Source organism: Melanerpes formicivorus, unplaced genomic scaffold (genome assembly GCF_026170545.1).
Source record: "Melanerpes formicivorus ecotype bairdi unplaced genomic scaffold, bMelFor1.0.p_v2 SCAF_9, whole genome shotgun sequence".
Classification (NCBI taxonomy): Eukaryota; Metazoa; Chordata; class Aves; order Piciformes; family Picidae; genus Melanerpes; species Melanerpes formicivorus.
In genome coordinates, this window is record NW_027142361.1 from 14,171,263 (window position 1) to 14,194,619 (window position 23,357).

Consider the following 23,357-nt stretch of genomic DNA (forward strand, 5'->3'; position numbering starts at 1 on the left):
TGCCAGTTGGGTTTGATGGGTTACCAGGCACAAGTGTGCAAGGTGCTGTATCTGCTGCACTTTCTGCAGTGAAGAGTCCTGGGTATATCCTGAGCTCACAGAGCCTGCAGCTACCCATCTTCAGCTGCTAGTGCTGACAGAGTGGTTCTCCCTATGCCGAGGGCTGCGGGGGCCCATGGTGGCCCTTATCTGAGGGGAGCTGGTTCAGACTGTGCTGGTGTGTCTTAAGCACTGTAAATGTCATCTGGCCCACCAGTTGACCATGCTGAGGCCAGCCAGAGGGGACACCAGCCCCTGTGTGTCAGCAGGTCTCAAACGCTCCCCATGTGCATACTTCTGCTCTGGGGTGCCTCTGTCCTGCATGCCTGGCTGTGGTCTGGAAACACAGGTATGCCATGCCCTTGGTCTGCTTCCCCAGACAGCACAGGGGTGGCTGCAGCCAGCAGGATGTCTGGTTCCTCCAAGTAGCAGGTTGCAGTTGCTTGCTAGGTGAGGGCATTTCTTCTGGGTTCCTGTAACGTTGCAGCATGTCTCCTGAGGCTGGTGGCACTGACAACCCCAGTGGAGCACGACTCACTGTGAGAGCCTATTTCCCAGCTGGTGCTGGTGGCAGGTGCTGTGGGCAAGGCTGGCAGCCTGGTGAGGCTTGAGGAAAGGCTGGCATTCTGGCACCCCTATTGTTTTTTTTAACATACTGCCTTAAAAAAACAGAAGTCAGTGAAATCGAGGTGATTTGTTTCTCTGGAGCTATTGTCGTGCTCCCTGTAGCTGAAGTTACAGTCCAGCATCACCTGTACTCCACCACCATGGTGCTTTGCTCCTCAAGTACCTCTCTTCTCACCTGACCAGGGAGAAGCACAGCCCCCTCTAGTGAGCAGCCTGATGGATTCTGGCCCTGTCCTCCTTCCTGGCCCTGGCCGGCTCTGCTCTCTGCAGCCTGTTTTGTTGTGCAGAGAACAGAACTGTGATGCCATCCTCAGTGGGACAGGCTGGAACTGCGCCTTGTCCAGCAGTGTGATATGACTCACCTGCAGCACTAGCCATCCTTCAAGGGCTGGAGGTGTGCAGGACAACCTCAGAAGACCTGCAGCTCTTGCATAGCAAGAACAGGTCTCCTAAGTGCCAGACACACGTGTTCAAGAAGTGCTGGTACACACAGGCACAAACACAACCCCACAGAGACAACGTTGCTTTTGAGCCAGGATGCTTTTATTGAAAAGACCTTGCCACAAGGAGTCCCTTATCCTGTCCCATCCTCACCTCATCCTGCAGCAAGAGCTGAGCAGCACCTGGAAGGAAGAGTCTTGAAAGTGCTTTACTGGGAGGTTTATTCCTGGAAGACACTGGATCCTGTGATGCTTTGAGTCCAGGGCTGCAGCGTCAGCACCCCAGCTGAGGGACAGGCCACAGAGGAGAGTATGGAGGGAGAGCAGCAGCCCAGGCAGCAGCTGCCATCTCTGCAGCAGAACCTCCTCACATCACCCTCTTCCCTCACCACCACAAGAGGGATGTCTGGGCTGGGCCTCAGGCTCAGGCACAGAGCAGGTACCCAGTCAGGGACTGCTGCCTGCAGGCTCTGGGGGGCAAACAAGCACCATCCAGACACCACCACCAGACAGTCACTAGCCCCAGGGCGGTCGATGGCTCATGCTATCCTCACATGAGCAGGTAAAATGGGCACATAAGAGGGAGCCAGTGATCCACCAGCTCTGGGCAATCAGGGCCAGCATTTTCCAACAGCTCTGTGTCACATCAGCCAACCTGGGACTAGCACCAGGAGAGAGGACGCATCCACAGTGGCCATGCAAAAGGAGCGAGGAGCAGGATGTGACACTGTCAAAAGCTCAGGTTGTCCCCAGAATGGTCATGAGCTCTGCAGCACACATCCTGCTGAGGCCACCAAGACCTTGCTGGGCCTCACCCTCTATGCCAGGCAGTGCAGGCATCACTGCTCACAGGGTGCTCAGCACCCCATAATGTGTCAGGACTGAGCCCCAATGGGGAAGTGGCAAAGCTGCAGCCATACCCAGGCACTGCTGGCTCCTACAGCCCTCTGGGGCTCACTCCACCCCATGGGATGGCTCCTGCCAGCACTTCCCGCCCTACCTGCAGGCTCTAAATGCTGGCCAGGCACTGTGGCAGCGACAGCTCCTCATGTTTATTTGTGTTTGTATCCCCTGCATCAAGGAGAGGCCTTGAAGTCCTTGCATGGCAACAATGGAGAGCAGTGGAACCCTGTTCTCAGCAGGGATCCACTCTGGGCCTAGGCCCACAAACCCTCCTACCACCTGGCCATGATGTCCCTGGCAGCACTGAGGTCAGTGCTCACCCTGCCCCATCCTCTCAGTCGTGGGGCCAAGAGGGGAGCAGCTCCTGCTCTGTGAGCGCAGACACCGGAGCCAAGAGCAAGAACTGCTCTAGGATGGTTGCTGGGTGGGCGGCCGGTGCCATGTGGTTGCACCCAGGCCTTTGTCCAAGCTGGTGCACAGGGACATTGCCTGCCCTCGAGCCAGCCCATCTGCTCCCTGGGAATCATCCCCCAGAGCTGGTGGTGTGGCCCCCCACCCTCCCTCTGCTCTGCAGCAGCAAGGGAGTGGGGCCAGGCGTGCGGGATGGGCAGGGCCCTGTGCTGCATGCACGTCCGGGAGCCGGCTCCATGCACATCCCTCAGGAAAGTGTAAGTTTGGATACGCAGATCTTCACATGCAGAGTTCCAGCTGGGTGCCTGCTGCTGCCTCCTCTTCCAAGGCCTGCTTTGGCTCTGGCAGGATGCCCAGGACCATGGACGCAGAGCTGCTGCTGCACTTACACCTCGATTATATTGACTGAGGGAGATGTCTTCTGTGAGAGAAAAACATGTTGCAAAGCTCTACTTTGTGAAGCCCCTGGGATGCAGACCCACAGCACATCACCAGCCTCCCCAGCACTGAGAGCAGCAGATCTCCTCTGCAGAAGGGCTGCAGCTGGAGTTGAGCCTCTGCCCAGAGATGAGGGTAGGTGAGGTGAAATCAGACACCCAGCTTCAGTGTTTCCCTCAGAAACAAGGGAGCTAACCCTGAAATCCCAGCTTTTGGCACAGATGGGTTGTCTTGGCAAAAAGGCTCTGGCAGCTCAGATCTATCACCTGCAGCTGGTGACCTCCTTCAACCACACACTTACCTCCCCAGGAAGCCTTTCTGCTCATTGCTGTGCCCAAGGATTCCTGGGTAAGCCATAGCTCTATCCCACACTTGTCAACCTCTATGGCTAGTAGATGGCTGGGGATTTCTACCTGGTTCTCAGTGGCAGCCACTCTACACCTGATGCCCTTGGACAGGAGCAGTCAGAGCAGAAAGACAGGAGGTAGGAGGATATCTCCCATTGGGCAGAGAATCCACAAAGCACAGAAGTGTACAGTGCTGCTAGATGGAAGCGCTGCTCCCTCTCCATTTTCAGACCAGAACAGTATTTCCATTAGGATGAGGAAGGGGCTCTGTGGTCCTTCCTATGAAGTACTTGTGTGGTGATGGCCTAGAGCAGGTCCCAGTGAAAAAAGTGAGCAGTGAGAGACCAGTGCAGAAACCATAAGAAGAGCTGCCCAGTTTGTCCTGAAGAGGCAAGAACTAGCCCTGTCTATGGGATGCAGAAGAGGTGCAGCCTTGGAGGGGCTGTGACAGGGAAAGGACCCTGTGATGTGAGAGCCATACCAGCTGATACATCCTGCCATCTCTTCCAGTGCTTCTCCTGCAGTTACTCATGGGGCACACACACTGCTTCAGAGATACTAAACCCCTTGGTTTTAGGTGAGCATGAGCTGGAGTGGTTTTGTTTCTGGAGAGAGCCAGAACCTGTCCAGGCAGCAAGCCACAGCAGACGCCAGAGACCATCCCACCTGGCAGCCCTCCCCACTCACCTTGCTGCGCAGCAGCCCTCCGCTTGGTCGCTCTGGTGTGCTGTGCTCTGAGGATGGCTTTGTCTTCTCCTTGTTGTTATTGGAGTCATTATCCTTGATGATGTCATACTGTCTGCAGAAGAGGGCGATCACCGCTGTGAAAGACAGGGGATGAAGGACTCCCTCACACTGCCTGTGCCCTGCCTCCCCTCCCCACAGCATCCTGGATGGAGAGCAATCAGGACCAGGGCACTCTGGGGTGCTGGTCACCCAACTCCTCCATCTGTGTCAACCTGGACCAGCCCAGGCACCTCTCCATGTGCGGCCAGGCCAGTCTCCTTGGGCAGATGAGGCATGAACACACCTGAAGGCACTGGGGCACAGGTGAGGTGTGAGGTGCCCACAGCAGATACCAAAGCACTTGAAGAGGGACAGCCCATAGGGCTAGTGAGCAGTTGAGTGGGTTGCTGAGTGGGTTGCTGAGTACCTCCTGCAAGGCACTGAAGTTACTAGGCCAGCACTTGGCTTTGTCCCATCTTGCAATCCAGCCATGGGGCCAGTCATTGTCACAGTGTGTTGCAGTTTGAGCTGGGTGCCCCCCTGCAATGTTTACTTCCTGTGTCCAGAAGTCCAGCCCAGAGGGGTGGACACAGGAAATTATGTATTTCTTACCACAATTCTTTGCACCACTATAAGATCCAGTGCGGAGTCTAGCACTTCCTCTTTTCTTCCTCCTCCGTCAGCCGGTAACTGGGGGAGATGCCTCCTGGCTTTGGGCCTGGCTAGGCCCAAGGCCACGGGGGGATGGGCAGTCTCAGATCTGGCCAGCTGAGACTAGCCTAGCAGTGGGGGGGGGAAGAAGGAGCCCTGGGGGTCTTGGGTGTACCCTCAGGTGGGGATGGGATCTCTCTGGGTCTGTTTTGGGATCTTTCTTTGTCACTGCACTTTTGGTTTTCTGTAAAAGTTCACTGCTTTCTATTTAAACTTTCTATCACTTTTGCAATCCCTTTGTCTGAGTGTTTATTGTTGCCAGGGGTGGGGAAGGGGGCTACCTCAACCCTTAGCACATTCTTGGTAGCAGAGGATGGTTATGGTGGACAGGCGGTGTGCCTCAAACCCACCACATTCCTGGCATTCTGCAGATCGGATTGCAAAAGATAAGAGAGTTTAAATTTAGTTCTGGGCGTCGTTTTGTTTTTTTGGCAGTTGGGGCTCAAGTGTTGCTGTTGGGGCGATTGTGTGAGTTCTTGTGGATTGCAGGGGGATACCTGGTGCGTGGCCAGTGGCACGGAGTCCCTCCTGCTGTTTCAAGCAGGGGTGGTTCATAACCATCGGAATTGGGGCACCGCTTGAGAATGCGGGACCTGCCCTTCCTCCACCTTTATTCTCCGCAGAGCGGCAGAAGTGGCGGGGACTGAAGCGGGGGAGGGGCAGTGGCGAGCAGATCAAAGTCAGGTCCGTTCTCGCTGCGGGGTAGGGCCAGCCGCAGCGAGCGGATGAGCCCGGCTCCCTGAGACCAAGAAGGGACTTGTGACCATTTGAGGCGGTCCCTTTAACAAAGGGATACTATGGCCGAATGTTTGTAAATGAAAGACAGATCTAAACTAATTTCATTGGTGGAGAGGCAGAAGCACTGCCTTAAGTTTGATTCCCAGTGGGACTAGTCGGAGTTCTTCCCCTCCTTCGGTGGCTTGCAGCTCGCAGCTTTCTGGGCTTTTGGCCAGACTGACTGATAAGATAAGGCCTCTTCTAACACATAACCGCCTAACTGCTTTTTAACATTTTTAACATTTGCTCTTTTTCTCTCTTTCTAACCCTCTCTGGGGAAAGGGGGAGAGAAGGAGGAGCAGGGGTGGGGAACCCCCCTCAGTAGAGGAGGGAACTCTCATTCCTGTGTTACTTTGTTGTATATTTCTGTATATATTGTAAATACTGTAAATTCTGTATATATTTCCCTGCGTTCCCTAAACTGCTTTGTAAATATACAGCACACACTCCTTTGCTAATCCGGCTGTGTGTTTTTCTTTCCCTTCCAATTTTTTTTTTTTTCCTTCCCTTTACTTACAGGGGGGGGAGAAGGCCCTGGCCTTTCCCCCAACCCTAGTACAGGACTCCAGCTGGAAAGCCGTTCTCAAGGGCCCTGAGGACGCGCTGTGAGAGACTAAAAGTTTGTCCCTCTTGGTGTGACTCAACAAAGGTAAAATCACTTGCTGCTTGCCCACACAATTGCTGATATGTGTTGGGCAGAGCCACTGGAAGGAAGGCGCAAAGACCAATCCTGGATGCAAATCAGCTTGTGATTGCATCGTGATAACACTGGACTACAAAGATGGACCCAAGGGCCCAGCCATCACGCCTTTAGGGCAAGATAATCTCCACCCATCAAGTACCCTGGGAAGGGTGGCACAATGGATTCACCACCTGTTTCCTGATGTGTAAGGAGTGTGGGGGCTTGTCTGGATGGAGACGGAGGAGGTGGAGGCCGCCCCCCCCCATCCAGAACCTTGCCCAATCACACAGAAATGCACAGAAAGATCTCCGGGGGAACAGTACCTGGATATTTACCTAAGGATTATTTTCTGCCCCTGGAATTCCTGAGGGACAATACTTGGATACATACCTAAGGACTAAAAACTGTATAAAAGACTTGAGCAACTACTGGCTTGTCGGGAGAAGAAAAACGGAGATGAAGGAAAACACAGGAGACAGACCATGCCGCTGAGAAGGACAATGCTGCTCCGGAGAAAAGAAGCCTCAGCACCCTTTCTCCACAGACCCAGGCTGCCCAGAGGACCACAGCTCTTCTCCAGCCAGAGCCTCAGCACCGTTCCTGTACCAACCCAACATCTCCTGCAGCACCTTTCCTCCACAGACTCAAACTGTCTTGGGGGGGTGAGGGGTGTGGTAATATAATTCCTTTCCTCTTCTCTCTTCTTTCTCTCCCTCTCTATTTTCTCCCTCTTCCCTTCTTATGTCCACTTTATTTATGTAATAAATAGTCTAGTTGTTGATATTTTGGCCTCGTTTGTGCCTCTAATTTCACAACACGGGAATATTCAAAAGAACTGTGTCTCCGGACCGAGACATTAATTGGCGTAGTCGGCAGGATACCCGTGCAGTGAAAGTATCACAGCAAGATTATTGCATTTCTGAGAACCCCGAAATGTGTGTGTGTGTCTGAGACATACTCTGAGTACGAAGTGAGTGCGGAGTCCAGATTCGTGTTTTCACCCTCCCGAGAGGGACGTGGCCGGAGAAGGACGAAGCGAAATTTTCAGAGAGACTGTGTGGGAGTTCTCAAAAGCTTTAAATGTGTGTGCTTTCCCGGGGAAGATTATCTGGGGTACAACTGTTGACTTTATAGTGTGACCTCCTCGAGAATCCTCTGTACCCTGCTTTAAATGTGTGTGCTTTCCCGGGGAAGGTTGGAAAGGATCTCGAGGATCATCGAGTCCAACCTATCAACACAGACCCCATGACTAGACCATAGCACCAAGTGCCACGTCCAATCTCCTCTTGAACGCCTCCAGGGACGATGACTCAACCACCTCCCTGGGCAACCCGTTCCAATGACAAATGACTCACTCAGTGAAGAATTTCCTCCTCACCTGTTGACTTTATAGTGTGACCTCCCCGAGAATCCTCAGTACCCTCTTTTGGGAAACCCAGTTTTGGTGATATTTGTAAAGTGTGTATCCTCTCAGGGAACGTGTGGCTTTCCCGAGAAGCCCAGTATTGAAGCAAAAGTTGAGAGATTTTTCCAAGTGTGTGTTCTCTCAGGGAAACAGAGTGACTCTTCCCTAAGAAACACAGGGTTGTTGTCCTGGTGTAACAGAAAATTTGAGGTACAAAAGCTGAGAAGCTTTTGCAAGTGTGGGTTCTCTCAGGGAAATAGTGTGACTTCCTTGAGAAGCCCAGGTTGTTGTTGTTTTTTTTCTTGTCTGTGACCTCTCCTGAAAAATCTATTGTGTATTTTTCCAGGAGAAGATTATTTTGGAGTAAGCCTTTTAAAAGTGTACGTTTTTCCAGGGAAGATTTTGTTGGTACAAACAGTGTTTTGATCTGAATTCCCCGTGAAACTTAGTGCCCTATTAAGAAATGCTTTGTGAAACAAAAGAGATGGCCAGGAGTGAGTGGCTTTTTAACCTTTTAGAAGCTCATGGTGCCCGCCCATCTGTACAGGTACTTGACTGGGCCCGTGAAAATTGGCATAATTTCCAGAGTGTGACTGATAGAATTGTGGCCCTGCAGAAAGATGCAAGAGCAAAAGCCGGGAAAGGCAAAGCTTTTGTTTGTGTGGTTTTAGGTGCCTGTTTAGCTGCCTCAGTGAAGGAGAAAGAGGAATGGCATGAGCAGGAGAATAAAACTATTTCCTCTTTGCAGGACTTAGTTTCATCACTACAAAGCCATGTCGCCACTTTGAAAGACTTAGTGGCAGACCTTAAAATTCAATTGGAAAAGGAGAGGAGGCAAAATTCGTATTTGGACTCAAAAGAGGGTGTGAATTACCTGAAGTCTGCCCCTATGTACCCTCGGGCAGAACTGACAAAAGCTAAGGAAACTACTGTGCATGTTAGACCTCTCATTAAAACTGAAGTTTTATATGAGGATGGGGAAACTACCCCCACTGTCACAACTAAAGGTGCACCTTTCTCCTACACTGTGCTGGCCAAAATTCATAAAGAATTTGCACGCTCTGCTGGGGAATCTGAGGTGGAATATGTATGGCGAGTTTCAAAGACTGGAGATGATCAGATTATGTTAACAGAAGCTGAAGCCATGGGCTATTGGGGTGATAATGTGTTTCTAACTACGAAAACCAGGAGTGGTCCCTGGAGCCTTACCCAGCAAGCTGCCTACTGGGCAGGGGGGTTTGATCCAAAGGAGAGAGGGGAACCTGTAGTTCTGCGGAGAGGGATGAATCAGATAATGGAGAATGTGCAAAAGGCTGCATGCCTGCAAATGATATATGAAAGAGACCTAAAACATAATTTTGAATCCCCCAGGGAACACTTGAATACCCGGCAATATTGGTGGGGGGTGGGTCAGAACAAAGGTATTCCAAAAGAAATGGTTGATGGGGTAGCCACGAGGCAATTAGAAATCATTGTGAAATGCTGGCCTGAGCCTAAAAAGAGGGCTGAGGCCACTGCTCCCCTCTTGGTAGGACCATTTGGTGAGGGGAGGGGTATGCCCCCCAGGGCAACCAAGGGCTTCACTTCTCAGTGGTGAGTGGGGACATGCGCTTATGGCTTTTGCTGGAGGAGCTGTTTGAATGCCCAAGGGGTGGAGGCGATTTTGATTCTGTACCGTGGTGGCAGAGGTGGGCGGAGCCCTGCTGTATAGTCGGGCTGCAGCGGCGGCAGGCCTGGCCGTGCGCTTGGAGCAGCAACGGCGGCCTCGGCTGTCCACTCGGGCTGCAGTGGCGGCAGGCCTGGCCGTGCACTCGGAGCAGCGACGCTGTTCCTGGCCGTGCGCTCGGGCTGCGGCGGGGCCGGCCCTAGTCTCTTCCCCGACTTTTTTCAGACGAGTTCCGAAAATGGCGCCTAGCACCTGGCTCCACCTATCTTCTTCTCAGTAGGTTGTGGTGCAGCCCCTCCCTCTTCCAGGGGAGGGTTGTGTTGTTGGATGCTGTCACGCCTTGGTACATGAAAGCCCAGTTGGAAGGCAGTGTACTGTGACATGCATCTGTATAGCCTCGGGCCGCGGCTGGAAGCGGTCAGCACTGGGCTTGGGATAGGTCGGTGCAGGGTTGTGAAAGGCTCAGCGTGCTGTTTTCCTGGAGGTGTGGAGAAGCAGTTAGAGCCTGATTGTTCTGACTGGCTTGCCCCAGGAGTGGAAATATGCCATTGAGTAAATAGAGATGGGAATAAAGGTTTGGTTGAGAAGTTGTGAGGTTCTTTCCAGGTGACCAGGATGTCCAACAGATACATGAAGAGCTTACACTGCAAAAGAGTGAACTCTGCATCGCTGAGAGGTTCCATTAGATGAGAGAATAACTGGAATGGACTGACACTTGAGCCTGAATGAGAGACTGTTTGGGTGGACGCCCAGATGAAGATACGGACTTCGCCGGATATGTCATCAGAAGATTTCTGATTTGATGATGTGTTTGGGTGCAAAGATTGTGGTATGAAATAAGGGGTGGCGTGTTGCAGTTTGAGCTGGGTGCCCCCTGCTGTGTTTACTTCCTGTGTCCAGAAGTCCAGCCCAGAGGGGTGGACACAGGAAGTTATGTATTTCTTACCACAATTCTTTGCACCACTATAAGATCCAGTGTGGAGTCTAGCACTTCCTCTTTTCTTCCTCCTCCGTCAGCCAGTAACTGGGGGAGATGCCTCCTGGCTTTGGGCCTGGCTAGGCCCAAGGCCACGGGGGATGGGCAGTCTCAGACCTGGCCAGCTGAGACTAGCCTAGCAGTGGGGGGTGAAGAAGGAGCCCTGGGGGTCTTGGGTGGGGATGGGATCTCTCTGGGTCTGTTTTGGGATCCTTGTCACTGCACTTTTGGTTTTCTGTAAACATTCACTGCCTTCTATTTAAACTTTCCATCACTTTTCCAATCTGTTTGTCTGAGTTTTTTTATTTCTGCCTGTGGTGGGGTGGGGGCTGCCTCAACCCAGCACACAGTGTTACAGCACCTATCACATGCAGCACATGTCCCACATCTGGGGACCCTGGACGTGGGACTCCAGAGCAGTGCTGTGAACTGTCATCATTACATGTATTGAACTCATTGAAAGAACAGAGCATTGACACAGCCACCCACAGACTAGGTCGATCTCTCCCTGTTGGCATCGACACACCAACCTATATGAGGGGTAAGCTTGCAGTAAACATCTTGTGTCAGGAAGGTATTCAAATCTAGGGCATGGAGAGATGCCAGCAAGATGCCACTAGAAAAATGGCATTTATTGGGAAGGGAGAAGGGAACAAATGACTTCCCATTTGCAGCAGCTGCATGTGACTAGTCAGGAGCTGACTGTTGTCTCCAAGGTTTTCTTGCTTCAAGGACAACCTGCTCTGGCTTGAACAGGCTGCTGGGCAGGAGCACTTCACCTGTCTCACAGTTCCAGCAGACTGAGGCACAGTCACTCCCAGCCAGTGCAGCACTGTTATCAGACATCACATAAGCCAGCCAAGACCCAAGTTACATGATGGTTCACGTCAGCTGGAATATTTCCACCCTGTCCCACATTGTCTCCTGCTCTTCCTGCCCAGCAGTCAGGCCAGTCAGCCCACATGCTCCAGATCATCACTGCTGAGTGACCATGGTCACTTCTTTTACCTCACTGGCTCAAGCTTCTAGACAAACTCAATGGAGTTGCTGGAATGGCTGAAAGACCCATAGCAATTGCTTGTGCACTATCTTGAGCCCCATCCTCTTTGTGGACCCTGGACTGGACCCCAGTCTGCTGGAACATTGCTGGTGGCACTCACCTGCCCACATGAGCAGCACAGCCACAATGATGATAATCTCGCCTGTCTGCAGCTGCCTTTCTTTGTCCAGCCCTTCCATGGTGATATCACCTGCAGAGAAGAGAACCCAGGCAGGGCTGGCAGCAGATAGTATCCCACCAAAACCTACTTCAGGACCAGCAACACTTGGGGATCTGAGAGAGAGCTCCAGAGGAGAGGCCCACCTCTCACAAACAAGGACGGGTATGGAATGACATCTTGGCCAGGAAGGAGGCGTGCAGCCTGTGGCTTTCCTGTGTCAGATAAACCATCCTCACTACCAAAGGCAGCCAGGGATTCTAACAGCTTGTCTGGGTTCAGGTAGAGACAGCACAAGGCATGGGACTAATGACTGAGGTTACTCCCCATGTAGGGAGCAGGGCAGGTTAGGGAAGCCCTGAGTTGAACACAGAAGCATTGATGAAAGTAAACCATCTTCTTGCCCTGCTATACTCTACTCAAGCCCCTTTCTTATGCCTAGAGCTTCAGACAGACTTCTGTGCCTAGTGGAACCTGTCTTGGATGTTTAGATCATCTGTCATAAACCAGCATATAGATAACCCCAAGGCAAGAAGGCACAATATGGACCAAATAGGAAACTGTGAGGCTCTCTAATTTGTCCTTTGGTAGCTTACAGGCTGGGAGATCTGAAAGCCTGTCCAGAATTTTCCTATGGGCATGAGCTAAATAAGCTACAGCGGTTGTCCTCGCCTCAGACTGCTTAGCTGGACAGGGTGCTGAGGTCTGGGACAGAAGGGCTGTAAACCAGGACTTGTGGACATAGGGACAACAGCAGCCATACAACCCTGCTACCCATTATGATTTTCTGTGTCCCATGCAGCACCTTCCTTACTGGCTGCTGGATCCCTGCCTGTGTGCTGTGGAGACCTCCAGGTGTGGCCCCACTGACAGCACCAGGGCAAGTGGGAAAGAACTGCCTCACCTTGGTTGGAGCTGTTGGAAGGGAGGCGGTCGGTCTCCTTCAGGGTGCGGAAGTGAACGCGCTTGCTGGCCTGGCTCTCTCCGTAGAGGCCAATGCTCTGCACCTGGATGATGTAGTCAGCATCCTCCGCCAAGTCCCAGAGCACGCAGGCGCGATTGGTGGTATTCACCTCCCGGATGAAGCGCTGCATCTGTCCATCCTGCCGCTGCCGGAGCCAAGAGCTGTCATCCCCAGGAGCCTGCTCCCCGCTGCACCAGGCACAGGCCCCGCTCTGCAGGGCTGTGCTGGGCACACTGCCTTCACTCCTCCCTTCCCAGGCAACCATCCATTCCTGGGGTGCGCCAGGCTGGCCAGTACTTTGCTATGCGCAAAGGCACCTCCCTGGAGAAGCCACCATCATCTGGGGCTGTGGAGGCACAGCAAGGCAAGCAAAGAAGGGTTATGTCATGGCTGAAGCACCATCCTTATCCAGAGACAACAGGGAAGCTGATGGAGGGACAGCTACCTATGGTCTGCTGCCTCCCACCAGGATGGGTGGCACAGACAGGGTGCCCAGGCAAGGGCTGCTCAGCAGCAGAGCTGTCCTCGGACAGGTGCCAGAGGAACTCAAAACTGTGGGAATGGGGCTGACATAGCAGCATGCTAGCAATTAGTGAGAGATAATCTAGAGAGAGTCTGGATACCTGCTGTAAGATGGCATAGCCGATGACCACATCTCCTTCTGGGACGTCCCAGGAGACTGTGGCAGAGTTTGCCTTCAGCTGCGTCACAGTCACGTTGACAGGGGATGGTGGCCTGTCTGGGTGAGCCAGGGATGGACCGAGGAAAGGAGGAGGAAAGAGGCAAAAGAAGACATCTGAGAACAGGCACTTGCTCCTGCACACCACCATGGAGGGCCCTCTTCAACATCTGCCTGTGGCAGCACATTGGTCAGGGATACAGGGAGCAGCATCCAGCAAATTTATCCCTGGAGTGGACTGACAAGAGTCCAGGCACAAGGATGAGCTTCTGCCAGCAGCCAAACATGCAGGGCACAGTGCTTCTCAGGCTGATGTGGGGTGGGGATGTGTCACAGAGCTACCCTGTGCCTGGGCAGCCACTCCTCAGTCTCATCAGCTGCACACCTCACCCTCTGCAGTACCCTGCAGCAGGGAAGGCAGACAGACTCACGAGGCATCTGACTGGCTTCTCTCTCAAGGGCTTGTGGTGGCAGACGCAGCCCATTGCTCATAACGTGTCCCACGTCAAGGGGATTCACAATGCTGACCATGTGCCCAGGCTGCCACACTCAGGCTAAAGACATGAAGGGCCCCTAGGAGGCTCCTTCCACCTCACAGACATCAAAATCAGAACTGCATGAAGGCCTGTCCTGAGCAAAAAAAAGGACAGAAGTTTAAGAGACTGTCATGGCAACTTAACAAGACCCTGCAGATGAAAATCACACAAAAAGACAAGTCCCTGCAGCCTGCCTCAAAGTGCTGCAGAGACTCTGCTATCAGAGAGAACAATGACATTCATATCAGCTCTTCATGAGGGCACCTGCTTGCAGATCTGAGGTACCTTCGCTGCTGCTCAGATGTTCATCTGCAGGAAAGTTTACTTCATTCTGCTCCAGAGCAGAAGAGGGGCTGCCTGGCATGACATGCTCCTGCTCAGCCTGGGCACAGGGGTAGATTCTTGGCAAGGAAGTCCTATGTTTCTGTAGGGTCCAGAAAGTCCAAAAAAATCCTACATTAATGCAGTTCTTCAATGGTAAAATAAGGTTCCTCTAAGCTCTGGGGCTGCCCCTGGATGTGCACATCACGAATGCCTGGCACACCACCCAGGACTGCGTAGGAAGCAGTTTCAGACACAGTATTTATATATCAACTGTGACAGAAAAATGGGGCAGTTTGGAATAAACACACTATGCAATTCAATCTGGCCATCTCATCTGCCTGGCACTACTCCTTCCTTCAGAGTTGGGAGGAAAACCCAATACAAAGCTGACTTTCCCAGCAGTGCAATGCCATTGGCTGCAAAGCCAGCAGCAGTGCTCAGCTCTTGCTCTCCTTCATGGTCTGCACTATCACCATTCTGAGATTTCGCAGCACTAAGAGCATGGCAGAATCCTACACAGGTACACAGACCTGCACACAAAGCCAAATTCTGTCTGGAAATTAGACACAAGAGCACATGAGGCTGTTGTTCACATTTCCTCTCTTCCTGTAAACAAGTCAGTGTCCTTCTACAAGCTGCTTTTGAAGCCCCAAAACAGATAGCTTTCGAGAAATAATGGGTTAAAACATAGAATGTGAAGCAATTGAAGAAAGCATAAACCAGATAGAGCAATAAATCGGCTAAGGCATGGGACACTGTGACAGAAAAAGGAGATAAGGAATAAAAGACTGATAAGAACTGTTAGAGCAAGCATGATTCAGAGCCAACAAGGTCAAACTGACCCTAAGAGCCTTGTCAAGTCAGCGGAACCAAGCCAGGCACACCGGGAATTGACCAAATTAGGAAAGGAGTTCAAAAGTTTAAGGAGGAAGACTCATCAGGAGACCCCTGCCCATGATGAAGGCCACCGGAATGACCACCAAGAAGATCCTCAAAAGAGATGTCCCCGCCCACGCTCCGCCTACACCACGCCCCATATGAATATGTATGCAAAGATATGATTATGTATATGATCTGATGCAATACTACATCCAAAACTGTATAAAAGACATGCTTTTGTTACGGGAAAGGCAGAAATCCATTTAGTGATTTCTCCAACGCGTTGCTAATAAAAATACCTCCTGTCTATCTGACTTAAACTGAGTCTCTTAGGCAGTTATTCTCGCCTTTTGGGGCAAAATTCGGCATCACTTTTGTAGCACAAATTCAACACTGTGATGTATGTAGACAGAAAGAGAGTCCCAGAGGGCACCTAAGATGAAGAAAAAAGACAACTACCAACCACAACCATACCACCACCAATGGCCTCAGAATGACAAGGAAAGGTCAGCTATTTAAATGCTTTCATTCACATTTAAAATTGTGGTAATAGTAACATTTAGGTTGGAAAAGATCTTTAAGATCATTGAATCCAACCACTAACCCAGCACTGCCAGGTCACTACTAAACCATGTCCCTCAGCACAACTACATGGCTTTTAAATCCCTCCAGGGCTGATGACTCCCCCACTGCCTAAGGCAGCCTGTTCCAGGGCTTGACGACCCTTTTGGGGAACAATTTTTTCCTCAGGTCCAACATAAACCTTTCCTGGTGCAATGTGAGGAAATTTTCTCTTGTCCTATCAAATTTGAACACAGCTCCAGATCCAACCAGGACAAGGCTGTGATTCCCACTGAGAGAAATGCAGGGTTGTGGTCTGCCACAGGCAGTTAAGACACATAGGAGGGTTCCTCTCTGAGTCCAGAAAAAATGTTCTCAGAGAGACACATCCCCATCAGAAGCCTGACACATCACCAAGAGGCAGTCTTTGGAGACAAGAACAAGACCATGACAAGATGCTGCACCTTCTCTTTCAGAAAAAGAGGCAGGGAAACTGAAAATGATTTAAAGATACAGTCAAACACCCTTTATCCCATTAAGTTTTCCCCATGGGAATCTGGTTCATCGACCTGTGAGCCAATGTCTCTGAGCCAGGTCCTCAACATTACACCCTCATCTCCCAACAACAAAACAGGCTGAACATAGCTGCAGACCCCAGATCTGAGCACTGTCTGGGGCAAGCGTCTTCTGTTCACACCAGAGCTCCCAACAGATGTGCTCTGGGTTTCTGCTCCAGCCACAGCCAATGTGAAAGTTTGCTGCATGACTACCATCTAAGCTGTAAAGCATAAGGACAGTTGTTCAAGGCTACCACTGCACTAGCAAAAGGGTCAGGAATAGCCCAGGAATTCAGTGGTAGAAAGTAGCTCCTGGGAACTCCTTTGGTCTGAACCAACCAGCATAGCTCAGGAGTCAACATGAGCCACAAACTGCTCCTAATCAGTAGCACTCGTGTTCTCTCCTCTTTGGAACTCATGAACTCAGTGTGATGGATATGAACCAGAGCCTGCCAGCTGGCCTCAGGACAACAACAGGACCTGCTACTTCGCAGGATGCATCTACAGTAACAAATTAGGGAGCTTTTTACATCTAACAGAATGAGAAGAAGTCTGACCATGCCCAAATGGGTTGTTAGATTTTCCAGCCTTTAAGTGTGTGTGAGGAAATTAAAGGCAGGATCTGACATCTCTGTGATGCAGAAGTCCATGAATGGAACTAGTGGCAGGCTCCTTGCTCTGCACAATAATTTTCTTGGCTTCTGCAAGGAGCCCAGCCTGGACCAGCCCAGGTTTTCAGGCTGGGGGTGCCAAGACATGGCCCTAGGGCAGAGCTGCAGGGCCCACATGGAGCTGGCAGTATTATTCCTTGAACTGTGATTCACCAGAGCTTGCAGAGGTCCCACATCGGGGCTTTCACTCACTGGCAGTAAAAGAGCATCCTGGAGGGACACCACCCTAGTACCAGACTGCAATGACTCAAAGCCAGCATGATCTGCTGTTACACTCAGAGCCCACAAAAATTTCCCAGGTGGAGAGAAGGGAGGGTGAGAGGACAGAAGGGCCATTGCAAAGCCACAGTGGACATGGCCAGTCAGAACTTCAGACCACATGTACCATAACCATGCTTTGTGCAGGCTCCAGGCAATCAGACCTGAACCTGCAAGACTTGAAGGTGTCCAGGCAGCAGTTTGTCATTAGAGAAATGAACATCCCTTCGTCAGTCTGCAGGCCAGCAAACTGCAGAAAAGACAGCTCTGAGTACACAGGATATGCACACCTGGCAGGAAGACACAGGATAAGAAGTTTCACAAATCAAAACTGAAGAAATTGACCCTAGAAACACCAGCCAGTGTTCAGTCCCAAGGATATGGAAGATAAGACCTCACGGAAATGTTATGACAAGATGTGGCCGTTTGAGGCTGTGCCTTTAAGAAAGGGACAGTGCTGGGGCACTCTGGCTGAATGTTTTGGAATATTAATGAAAACAATCAGATATTCTAAACGAATTTCATTGGTAGATTGGTAGAATGCAACTTTAAGTTTTGGGTTCAGTTGGAACTTTCCTCAGTTCGCTCCTTTCCTTCTCCCTTTCCAGCTCATCTGCTTCTGGGCTCCCTGCCAGAGCAACCCTGAACAGATAAGCAACTAAGGCCTACTAATATTCTGTTTTATTAATAACTGCTCTTTTTCTCTCTTTCTAACCCTCTTTGAAAAAAACAAAAGGGAGAGAAGGGGGTACAGGGGGGGAACCCTCCTCTGTCACGGGGGAGGGAATTTCGTTCCTGTATTGTTTTGTTTTTTTTTTACTTTGCTGTATATTTCTGTATATATGTTGTAAATACCGTAAATTGTGTACATATCCTGCATTTTCCACATTGCTTGTAAAATATAGCATTTCCCTTTTGCTTCTCCAGTTGAGTTAGCTGTATTTTTTCTTCCTCTTTGTGGGGGAGAGGAGGCTAGGCCTTTGACACTGTCCCCCATAGCAAACTCCTGGCCAAGCTGTCAGCTCATGGCTTGGACAGCAGCACTCTGAGCTGGGTTAGGAACTGGCTGGATGGCCGAACCCAGAGAGTGGTGGTGAATGGTGTCACATCCAGCTGGCGGCCAGTCAGTAGTGGAGTCCCCCAGGGATCAGTGCTGGGCCCCATCCTCTTTAACATCTTTATTGATGATCTGGATGAGGGCATTGAGTCTATCATCAGTAAATTTGCTGATGACACCAAGCTGGGGACAGGAGTTGATCTGCTAGAGGGTAGAGAGGCTTTGCAGAGAGACCTCGACAGGCTGGACAGATGGGCAGAGTCCAACGGCATGAGATTTAACACATCCAAGTGCCAGGTTCTGCACATTGGCCACAACAACCCCATGCAGTGCTACAGGCTGGGGTCAGAGTGGCTAGAGAGCAGCCAGGCAGAGAGGGACCTGGGGGTGCTGGTTGATGGTAGGATGAACATGAGCCTGCAGTGTGCCCAGGCGGCCAGGAGGGCCAATGGCATCCTGGCCTGCATTAAGAACAGTGTGGCCAGCAGGAGCAGGGAGGTCATTCTGCCCCTGTACACTGCACTGGTTAGGCCACACCTCGAGTACTGTGTCCAGTTCTGGGCCCCTCAGTTTAGGAAGGACGTTGACTTGCTGGAACGAGTCCAGAAAAGGGCAACAAAGTTGGTGAGGGGCTTGGAGCACAAGCCCTATGAGGAGAGGCTGAGGGAGCTGGGGCTGCTTAGCCTGGAGAGGAGGAGACTCAGGGGTGACCTTATTGCTCTCTACAACTACCTGAAGGGGGGTTGTAAACAGGCAGAGGTTGGTCTCTTCTCCCAGGCAGCCAGCACCAGAACAAGAGGACACAGTCTCAGGCTGCACCAGGGGAAGTTCAGGCTGGAGGTCAGGAGGAAGTTTTACACAGAGAGAGTGATTGCCCATTGGAATGGACTGCCCAGGGAGGTGGTGGAGTCGCCGTCACTGGAGGTGTTCACGAGGAGACTTGACAGGGTGCTTGGTTACATGAGTTAGTTGATTAGGTGGTGTTGGATGATAGGTTGGATGCGATGATCTTGAAGGTCTCTTCCAACCTGGTCTATTCTATTCTATTCTATTCTATTCTATTCTATTCTATTCTATTCTCTCCAAACCACCACACAGGACAGCTCACAGCACAGAACACTTTGCATATGATCCCCATGTTAAGCCTAACATTCTTCAGCCTGCTCTGCAGCTGAGGTCAGAGCAGTTTCATGCCAGAGCTGTTGTCATAAAGGTCTATTGTCATAAAGTGCAAGGGCTGCAGAAAACATTCTCTCTGAAGCCAACTATTAAAGCCAAGATGCTACAACACCCTGCACCCTCTCTGGGGAAAGCATGCCATGATTAAGTCCTGCCCAATGCATTAATTGCTAATGATTCTGCATCATTTATAATTTATCCAGCTACATTTTTTATTAAAGCCATACTAAAGAAATGGACACCACCAGAGAAAGAGCAATCACTTTCTGGCACACCCATTGTGTTGTTGGTGCTGCATAGCATTCCTTGCAGGTCTGCTTAAGAGGTGGGAAGACCTGGCCTCTCTGAGGATGGGCAGCAGGAGAGTTGACCCATGAGCACTGGACTGGGTCTGCCATGTGACTTGGCTTTGTAGATTAAATAAGAGGCCTGGCAGATGCTCCTCAAGAGTGATGTTGGCAGATGTGGGTCTGCACAGGGATGGGGCAGAGCCCTCTCCATCCTGCTGTGGCTGCAGAGAGAGTACCTTACCTGTCTCTCAGCCCACGTCCTTGGGGCTGCTGCTCAAGGGCACCCAGATGTTTGCCCAACTTAGCCCTGCAGCAGCGAGGAGAGCATCTGCTTGCACATCTAAAAATAAGTGGCCCCTTTTTAATAACCCTGATGGCATTTGTTCCTGAATCCTTCAGACCCTGGAAAACATTTTGCAAGGAGACTGAAAACATGGCAGAACACGTCCAATACTTGTGACTCCATTGAGTAGATCAGTGACCTGACAAGGAGCAGACAGACAGCAGACGGCTGCCACTGACACCGGATCGTTCAGACAGTCAAAGGAAGAAAGGACAGCGGCACCCGGGGTGCGACAGACCTCAGTGTCTCAGCAAACACTGGTCCAGAGACAGCAAGGCAGGAAGGTGGGTAGGGAACCCGCCAGCCAAGGACCAGCTCAGAGTCAGCCTGCAGCAGCGGAGCATCCCCGAGCAGTGGCACTGATGCACTCGAGACTCGCTGTTGAGGGGCAGGAATGGGAGACAGGGAGACCCTCCTGTGACCCGCGTTCCCGCACTGCCTGACTCAGAGGTGGGAGGCTTCGGGAGCCAGAGCTGCAGGCGGCGGCTCTGGGCGTCCCCGGCAAACCCGATGCCCTCCGCACGATCGCACCTCATCCCTCGCGGAGAGGACGCGGCACGGACGCAGGCACGGCTTGCCTGGAGGCACTACGGGGATGCCCCGGGTCCGGAAGGGCCGAGCCAGGCACGTTGGGTCACGGCCAAAGTGATGCTGGGGCCGGAGCCACACAGCGAGAAGGTCCGGCGAGGGGCTCCGTGCCACAGCAGGGTCCGGCAAAGGGCACCGGATCGCCCAGGTCCGTGTCCCCCGGGGAGCGCCCACCCCACGCTACAGCCGGGCCTCCGGGGAGCAGGGGGATTTCAGGCCCGCCGCCCATTCCCTACCCCCGACCCCCGATCCCAGCCCGGCCCCCGGCCCGGCCGCACTTACTGGCTCGGATGAGGCAGAGGTCGCAGCTGAAGAGCACCAGGACGGGGTTGAGGAAGGCCGAGAAGCGAGCCATGGCGGCGGGCCGGCGGCCCCGGCCCGGGCGGCAGCCCTGGCACCGGCCCGGCTCTCTGCGCCGCGGGACAGAGCGGGGCCGAGCCCCGGCCGCAGCGCCGGGCGGGCGGAACGGCCGCTGGGCACGGCCCTCCCGGCCCGGCCCGGCCCCGCCCCCTGAGCGGCACCGCAGCGGCTGCAGCCCGCCTCCGGCCCGACCACCCCAAACCGCCGGCGCCGCCCCCCGAGCCGCACCTCCGAAAATAACCGGTGCTGCTGAGCGCCTTACCCTTCAGCCAGCCACTGATGCCCCCCACTTGTTGTCCTACCCCCGTAATCACCAGTGCTGTGTCCTGTGCCGTTTCCCAGTAACCCCGCACGCTGTACCCCTAGTAGCCCCCAGAGCCCCTCCACATGTACCTCGAGCAACAAGCAGTGCCACCCTATGCTGCATCGCCAGTAAACCCCAGCGGGGGCTCTCCTCAGGCGGTGGGTTCACGTGTCTCTGATTACACAACCACCCTCCCTGCATGCCCTGTCCCCCTGTGTCACCCCTGACACACAGGCCCATGGCTCCTACCCTGCAGGTTGGCATCAAGGGCCACATGTCCCGCAGGTCCCACGGCCCCATGTCCCACATCTGCATGTTCCATAGTACCTCCCATGGCCAGTCGTCCCATGACAGCATGTCCCACAGTAGCACGTCATGTGAAACCACATCCCACTGCAGCAGGATGTTTTCTCAGTATCTTGCAGCTGCTGCCTGCATGCTCTGTCCTGCTGTGGAGGCATTGATGTGTGAAGAGCAACGAGGGACTATGCAAATGAAAGGGGTCAGTCTCCAGGACCTTTGAGGGCTTCTAGGCCACTGGGCCAGCACTAACTGTTCCCTTGCTGTACCCACAGCAAGATACCTCGTCCGTCACACAGCTTGTGGCACAGGTTCCTCTGTTCAGGCAGCCATGAGCAGCTGTGTGTGCTGATGTCAAACAGCTTCTGCTCATACTTTTGCACTAACTCAAACAACCTAAGTTTGGTCCTTCTCATACACTGAATGACTGGTTTCATACCATGCTTAGTTTTGTCCATAATTGACTTTTGGAGTTTGTTCTGTTTACATTTTAGTACATGAGTTATTTTACCTGCATGCTGAGCTGCTACTTCAGCTCCAGTTGTTGTCAGCACCACTACTTGGCTTCCTGCTATAGCATACATGTGTCATGTACAGAAACATAGACATGTTGTATACATGAACATACACATATTTGCATGATTTACTGGACGTTTCTCAGTATGTTCTTGCTACACATCCCACAGCCTTTGAAGCACATCCTAAATGCTGACACATTATCTGCTGGCTCACCAGTGGCACAGTTAGAACCTCTCCAGCTCCACCACAGCTGCAGTACTTATTCGATTCTCCCTGGTTTGCCCAGCATGACTCTGCCCTGCACAGGTGTGGGCAGGTGAAAGTGATGTGGTAACTTCTAAAAGACTTTCTTTTGGAAACTCAGCACTGCTCTTTGAGAGGAGAAACAGATGTCCATTAGCACTGTGGGACAATTTATTCTGCAAAGCCCCCCAAAGCCACTTTCAAGGGATTTAGAGTTTTGTGTCCTTTCCCTAGGCTCCAGGCTGCTCACACAAGAGGAGGATCATGCTGTGATCAGTGGAAGTTTCTGTCTGACCACCCCTGGACACCGCTGTTAGCTGAGTGGCATCCTGGGCTTTGTACCTCCCTCAAACCAGTTGTCCTGGACACAGGAAAGGACATGCTGTGCCACTCAGGGCAACCCTGGAGTGAAGCTTAGCAACCATCTCTCTCCAGTGCCATCCCATCCCTTGTGCACTGCTCTGGCGATGTGCACGGGGAGAAGCAGGGTGTGCTTTGGGAGTGGAGGTGGGTTCAGGGTGCACACATATTTCATCATAATTGGAGTGTTTGGGGGTTTCAGCCAGGCAAAATGCAATCTGCAGTCACAAATCAGGAGCTAATACATCTGAACTGCGTTATCTGCCTTGGAGCACCTTGTACCTGGAGTTCAGCAAGGAATTCCCACAGCAGGCTTGAGAGCAGCCTGGGCAGCTGGGGCTGCCAGTCCCACATCACTGCCTGCCTCAGGTCCTCTCCTCTCCCTGCCTTCTGGAAGAGGCTCCATAAGTCCCACTGGTCATCCAGCTTTGACCTGGGCACCCCTCCAGGATGCTCTTCTCCTCAACCACCCCTCTCACCCATCTGCATCTGGCGCTTGTGGCTATGCTTCACTCCTCTTTGCTAGGACAAGCTGGGCTGTGAGCAAAGGCCACATGAGGACAATGAGCACAAGTGCCACCTTGGCTGCTGCATGTCACATCAGCTGGGTGACTCTGCTGATGGGTGTATCTGGCTTTGCTGCCTCTGTGCTGGCTCTGTCCTGTGTCCTGCACACCCTGCCTAAGACACCCACAGGCTATAGGAGGTTCTTGCAGTAAGAGAGAATTTCCCAGAGAATCTCTGTTTCTGGAAGCCCCTAAATACATCCAATATCAGTCTTTAGTTTTGGAAATCACTGAGGCAAGTGTGAGGCTCTGGGAGAGGTGCTGGCAGCAAGGGAATGCCCTGATCATGGTGCAGGAGGCTCCTCTTCCTGCATCATGTCACCCTGCTGTCCTCTTTCTCTGCCCAATACTGAATACACCAGGAAGGATTCCTGACACATTAGGCACCTCTCTGCCTATGCCTGTGGCCCTTGGGAGCTGGGGAAGTTTCAGAGTTAGGATATGCCTGTGCAGA

At 52.3% G+C, this 23,357-nt stretch overlaps 1 protein-coding gene across 5 annotated transcripts; it reads right to left on the reverse strand.

Annotated features, from left to right (window-relative positions):
- Window positions 1-1,191: 1,191 nt before the first annotated feature.
- Window positions 1,192-20,699, reverse strand: FNDC4 (fibronectin type III domain containing 4). 5 transcript variants are annotated; one of them, XM_068143112.1, is made up of 6 exons: window positions 20,534-20,699; window positions 12,953-13,064; window positions 12,270-12,474; window positions 11,309-11,398; window positions 3,893-4,026; window positions 1,192-2,841 (listed from the first exon to the last, which is right to left on the reverse strand). In XM_068143112.1, exons 3-6 carry the CDS (start codon window positions 12,457-12,459, stop codon window positions 2,806-2,808), a joined length of 450 nt encoding a protein of 149 aa, XP_067999213.1. In that variant the 5' UTR covers window positions 12,460-12,474; window positions 12,953-13,064; window positions 20,534-20,699; the 3' UTR covers window positions 1,192-2,805. The 5 variants fall into 5 exon arrangements, with proteins under 5 accessions (XP_067999213.1, XP_067999212.1, XP_067999211.1 ...); XM_068143111.1 differs by having other exon boundaries at window positions 1,192-2,838; window positions 3,893-4,004; window positions 12,953-13,068; window positions 20,534-20,683; XM_068143110.1 differs by having other exon boundaries at window positions 3,893-4,004; window positions 12,953-13,068; window positions 20,534-20,683.
- Between the last annotated feature and the right edge of the window lie 2,658 nt (window positions 20,700-23,357).

Excerpts from the sequence above, each read along its gene's own strand:
- FNDC4 (XM_068143108.1), bottom strand. The coding sequence starts at position 20,606 with ATGGCTCGCTTCTCGGCCTTCCTCAACCCCGTCCTGGTGCTCTTCAGC. Across the intron at positions 13,069-20,533 it reads CCTCTGCCTCATCCGAGCCA|ACAGGCCACCATCCCCTGTC; the intron begins GTAAGTGCGGCC and ends TGGCTCACCCAG. Across the intron at positions 12,475-12,952 it reads GCTATGCCATCTTACAGCAG|CGGCAGGATGGACAGATGCA; the intron begins GTATCCAGACTC and ends TGGCTCCGGCAG.